We start from the raw sequence: 5,328 nt of genomic DNA on the forward strand, positions 1-5,328 counted from the left end.
GAGGAAGCCAGATGTGCTGTGTGTTCAACACAGTAACATTAAAGAAGTATCGAATGCAATAACAAAGACATGTAATTAATATGACTTCACCAGAAGTGTACAGTCCCAGTCTCAGAGATAACTTAATTCATATATATAGACCCAAGTGGTCAGTACCCATAAAATAATAATAACTAGATTTCCTCATGACCGCTGCTTGCCAATAGTAGGTTGTTATGGTTGGTTACCAGGGTATTCTGGTCATATATGGCTATAGAGCTACTCGCATTTGCAAAGAAAATTTATTTCGTTAGAAAATCCTGGGTAAAATGTGGTAGTTGTCGTGGCAAAATGCAGATTTCTATGTATTTTTGGAAGTCTATGGTTATATAATATGGTATATTTCTTTAAATGCTTATTCAGATTTTGTGGATTTGTGAATCATATAATTCTTATTTTAATATTTGAAAAAATAGGGCCTTTTCGTCAAAACACTGTGAGAACACTGGCCCTATGGATTTAGAATAAACTAATCTATTGAATAATGCTTTATAAATACAGCACTATAGTAAGGTCTCAAAGACAGATACAGTATTTACATAAACACAGTACTCAAATCAAATGCAGTTTGCATTATCCAGGGATCTTTATTTAGAGTCTCGTTGTTTGCTGTTGAGTCACAAAAAGTTCTCATGCTCCATTAATGCTGGATTGAATTCTACTCTGCCTTACACTGAACAGAACAGTATCAAATATACAGATACAGTATATACATGCAAAAATTGTGTTGACATGATAGCTGGGGCTGGATGCAGATTTGGATCCATTATTAAAGATATGATGTAATGCATGTTTGATACATGCTCTCCATATATAAAATAAGTCTAGTTTGAGCACAGCTTGGCTGATATATCTTATCTGACAGAGTCAGAGATTAACAAGCAACAGGCTTTAATTCTCAGCTGGCAAGACGACATCCAGGACTGGCTTGATGTTGTTGATGGCTTTGTCCAGAGATTCCCCAATGTGAGGGCGCAGATAGTGGGCATAAGCACCAAGGATAGCCAAGCGAGCTTTCTCCACCACGGGCTCCAGCTCAGCAGCCAATCCACTGGAAGAAACAGACAAGAAAACCATTTTACACGCAGCAAACATCTGAATGACAGCAGAATGAGAAGCAACTAAGAATGACACAGAGACTATTGAGGTTATAGGGTAATGCTCACGAGATGATCTTGGCGGCGCTTTCCACTCTTGGGCGTTTCTTAAGTTCCTCCAAAAACTCCTTAGTTTCTGACTGCTCTAGCACTGGTTCCATGGCAGCTGCGAACTTTGAAAAAGCATTGAGAATCCTCTTAGAGAAAACAGCCTTCAACCCTTCATATTTCTCCACTAACTCCCTGCTTGGCTCGGGAACAGGTTCTGCCCAAACACACACCGACACTAAAAGACAAAAAGAAAGATAACTTGACATTTAATAAAATGTGTTGCCTACTTAATATACTGAAGGTTACAGAATGTAAAGAAAAAGGTCAAAGTTGAGTCAAAAAGAGATGAACAGGCCCAGGCATTGTTTTAAAAATCTTATATGTGCACCACCTAATAAAGTGAACCATACATCCCAGTGTGAACTTTTATTGTAAGTATCTTACCTTGGAGTGCAAGGAGGAGAGCTAATGTCAGCTTCATCTAAGAGAGGAGAAATTTAGATGTGACATGTCAGAACGACTTAAATCCCGCAGATTTATTTCCATACCATTATTTAAACATACAAGTGTCACAATAAAAAAAAGGTTAGACGCAAGTAGTTTCTTTATGTAGTGATACAAGTAAAAGCATGCATGCATGAATATACGACTGTTAGGATTAGTTACTTTACCTTGTGCTTATAGGATTCCTGCAGAGAAAAATGAAGGACTGGAGTCAACTGCACCAGCTGAGCCTGCAGTTATACTGTCCGGCATCCACCCCTATATCTGACTGACCGCTAGGCCAAACAAACGTCATCACAAACACACACACATCTGCATACACAATCAATTTTAAGCACACACATCTGCTCACACTGCATGCATGCACACCCACCCACCCACACAGGTGAACCTACTGTTCCTACAGGGCAAACATACACATACTCAAAGTCCACTGTTTGGCACATAAGGCATTAGAGGATGCTTATGAAATCTTTCAATAAAGAATTGTGCATGTGTGTGTGTACTCTGTTTTAATTTAAATATGTGAAAGTGGCGGAAAGAACACTGAAAAAAATATTTATTCAATTAACTCAATTTTTAAGGTAAGTGGTTGCAATCAATTTATTTAAGCTACATTTAAACAAAAAAAATATATAAAAAATAGTAAAATTAAATTGAATTAAAAACTTTTGTTTAAATGTAGCTTAAATAAATTGATTGCAACCACTTACCTTTAAAAAATGTAGTAAATTGAATTAATAATTTTTTTCAGTGAAGATGCACACGAGTAGATGCATAGTTTTTTTTTTGTTACAATGACATCATAAACTGAATTGTTGATCAAATGTTCAATTGCTTTTTTTGGTAGCTTCTTGGGGAACAAGCATTTCACTTTTCAATTCTGAATGCATTTCACTTATAAACTTTTCATTTTGCATTTATATTTAACTTCCTTACATACACTTTAAAAGGTGTTTCTGTGCCTTAGTAGATTTAACTAAATAAAATGAGTAAACTGTGTTACAATTTAAAAAAAAAAAATTTTTAATCAAAATATGAGTACAAAATTACAGAATAATGTGAATAATTTGAGTAATTCTAAATTAAAACATCATTGAGTAAATTCAACTTCATTTTATCATGTATAATCCACTTAAATTTGTAAGAAGGAAATTAACCTAATAATTTTGTGTTGTAACTACATGATTTTATTATTAAACATAACTAACTAGGCAGTGGACTCATAGTTCCCAGCATGCTTTGCAAGGGACTGCATTTGGAGAGTATAATTTGAATCTAAACTTTATTTTATGTGTTTTTAACTAAAAAGAAAGACTTGTTAGTGTTTAATGTTTATTTATCTTCGAGATATGGAAGTGTTACTGTTTCTTCTTTTGAGTTTTGTAGTTGCCATTGTTCAGAAGACTGGTGCTTGTAAGTATGTTGCGCTTTAAAGCTGCCCAAACTAAACTGAGTGGGTGCGTTGATTGAAGAAACATTTTGTGCGCTCATCTCACGGAATAAAAGAACAACAACAAACCATAAATAATATAATAATAAAATTAATTAATAGATCAGAAGACATTAACTAGTATTTTTTCATTTAAAATATACCTATTTAATTAAGTCTGTGTATAATATGCTGATATTTTTGACATTGGTTGTACTTAATTTATTTGCTTTTTCTATAAATTTTACTTAATATTTTTGCATTAATTGAAATCCATATTAATACATAATATTAAGTTGTCCTTACTCAAAATACCGGTTGGTTCAATAAACTTACAAAATTAGTTGGAAAATGTTGCCTTAAATTTATTGAGTTAGATCTAAGTAGCAGTTTTCACAGTGTACGTGGACATCCAATTTTTTGTTGCTTTGCACCATAGTAGTTAATTCTGTGTAACTGGAACCTGCTGTACACGAACATGGACAAATACTTCATGTTCTACGAAAAATATTTAGTTATTATATTTATTGGTTCTTCCTAACCCCAAAATAGCTGGTAGAAATCTGACAAAAAAAGACAAACCAAATCTTGGGTCTTAGGAGGATAATGTTATTCAGCACTGAAATTGCAGATTGTGCTTATGCAGGAAAGCTGTTTCATTTCTCTTGCAAGAGTGCCAGAATCAATATTCTTGGCTTTGATGTACATATGCCAATCAGGGTTGAGCAAAGGCTGTCCAAAGGTTGTGAAAAGCTTACCACATACTAAATAGACAGATCTAGACGTAGTGAACTTTCAACTTTGGAACATGACGTGTCTAATCTACAAACTGTGTACTTTTTACTTTTTTTAATTATTGGTATAATATATTTGGTATATTGCTTATTATTGGTACATAATATCAACAATTTCCATTTTTTTCTACATTCTGTGTTGTGATATTTTTGTTTAATGTGCTAAAACAATTTACAAAAGAATACCCCATGAATAACGTTTTTGAAGAAGCATATGCTTTTTTAATAAATGACATCAAAAACTGGATATTTGTGAAGTTTTATTTAGTTGTATTACAATGGAACAACTACAGTGGGTATCTGGTTTACAACACCTAATTATATGACTTTAAGATTTATGACAAACTTAAGTCTTGAAGTCATAATTGGAGTATATCAGGTGGATCTGAAGGTGGGCACTCTATTTTTTAGTCTGTGCCACAGAGAACTTGCACTGTCTTTAGCCCACTCCATATAAGAGTCAGCAACCTCCTTGATATGTTCTTCATAGTACATGCCAGCCAAATCAGCCACTGTGCTGCCAACATTCAGAACTTTAGCCTTTGTTTCCCTGTCACGTAACAAGCAAACAGACATACACAAACAGTAAAATAAAACATAGGACAACATGTTCAGATCATGTCCTTCTTTTAAAGAATGGATTCAATTAGACTTTATTACTAAATGAAATGAGAAGGAATAAATTGCATATAACAGTTATACCTGTACTTTAGCTTTGCCCTTTCCAAAATTCCAGCAGTTTCTTCTGGACTTTCAGTTGGGACAGATGTGGTCATGCATGCTAATGGACACAGATATAAAAATAAAAAATATGTTGCATTGATTTCTGTTAAAGATTTTACATGTATACAGTTTATCATAAAAGTAGCAAATAAATAAAATGTATAAATAGAGGCAGACCTTGCAACATCACGACCAGAACAAACAACATCAATCTGGACATCTATGATAAACAAATCAATTAAATGAATCAATTTTTGCTGATAGCTATATAACTGTATGTGATGTAAGCGTATACCTTTGTAGTTCTTTAGTTAATCCACTGCTTAATGAGTTGGTTTTTGGTGAGGATGTCTTGGTTTCAGTCTGATTTCTAACATGCTGCACCAGCGCCGTATCTGAATCAATTCACATTCTGAGAACCAGACAACAGATCGTTTCTGAGAAAACACTGCTTGTTTGTTTAGATGATGGCCAGGTTACAAGCAAATGTTATTGAGCCTGTGGTACAAATTTTAAATACTAATAATAAAAGCTTTATATGAAAATGCCTTTTTCATATTGTGGCTGTCCGCTAATACAATATGCTTTTCTGAACTGGTTCATGTTAGTTTGTCAGATGCTGCAAAATTTTGTCTGCAAAGTGTTTGCAAACTCAACAGTGTTTTTTTTTAAGTAAAGATTTAATAAT

The 5,328-nt window shown here is 33.8% G+C and overlaps 2 protein-coding genes across 2 annotated transcripts; both read right to left on the reverse strand.

The window, feature by feature from the left end:
* Positions 1–601: 601 nt before the first annotated feature.
* apoa2 (apolipoprotein A-II) lies at positions 602–1,982 on the reverse strand. The gene is made up of 4 exons (XM_065245692.2): positions 1,859–1,982; positions 1,632–1,668; positions 1,206–1,422; positions 602–1,090 (listed from the first exon to the last, which is right to left on the reverse strand). The coding sequence occupies exons 2-4, from the start codon at positions 1,666–1,668 to the stop codon at positions 931–933; spliced, it is 414 nt and encodes a 137-aa protein (XP_065101764.2). The 5' UTR covers positions 1,859–1,982; the 3' UTR covers positions 602–930.
* A 2,182-nt stretch (positions 1,983–4,164) lies between these two features.
* On the reverse strand, positions 4,165–5,087 carry apoc4 (apolipoprotein C-IV). The gene is made up of 4 exons (XM_073811720.1): positions 4,936–5,087; positions 4,818–4,860; positions 4,620–4,698; positions 4,165–4,467 (listed from the first exon to the last, which is right to left on the reverse strand). Exons 2-4 carry the CDS (start codon positions 4,858–4,860, stop codon positions 4,293–4,295), a joined length of 297 nt encoding a protein of 98 aa, XP_073667821.1. The 5' UTR covers positions 4,936–5,087; the 3' UTR covers positions 4,165–4,292.
* Positions 5,088–5,328: the final 241 nt, after the last annotated feature.

The sequence above is a fragment of the Paramisgurnus dabryanus genome, chromosome 13, assembly GCF_030506205.2.
Source record: "Paramisgurnus dabryanus chromosome 13, PD_genome_1.1, whole genome shotgun sequence".
NCBI classification, from domain to species: Eukaryota; Metazoa; Chordata; class Actinopteri; order Cypriniformes; family Cobitidae; genus Paramisgurnus; species Paramisgurnus dabryanus.

Excerpts from the sequence above, each read along its gene's own strand:
- apoa2 (XM_065245692.2), bottom strand. The coding sequence starts at position 1,668 with ATGAAGCTGACATTAGCTCTCCTCCTTGCACTCCAAG. Across the intron at positions 1,423-1,631 it reads TCTCCTCCTTGCACTCCAAG|TGTCGGTGTGTGTTTGGGCA; the intron begins GTAAGATACTTA and ends TTTGTCTTTTAG. Across the intron at positions 1,091-1,205 it reads AGCGCCGCCAAGATCATCTC|TGGATTGGCTGCTGAGCTGG; the intron begins GTGAGCATTACC and ends TGTTTCTTCCAG.
- apoc4 (XM_073811720.1), bottom strand. The coding sequence starts at position 4,860 with ATGTCCAGATTGATGTTGTTTGTTCTGGTCGTGATGTTGCAAG. Across the intron at positions 4,699-4,817 it reads TCTGGTCGTGATGTTGCAAG|CATGCATGACCACATCTGTC; the intron begins GTCTGCCTCTAT and ends TGTGTCCATTAG. Across the intron at positions 4,468-4,619 it reads AGGGCAAAGCTAAAGTACAG|GGAAACAAAGGCTAAAGTTC; the intron begins GTATAACTGTTA and ends GTTACGTGACAG.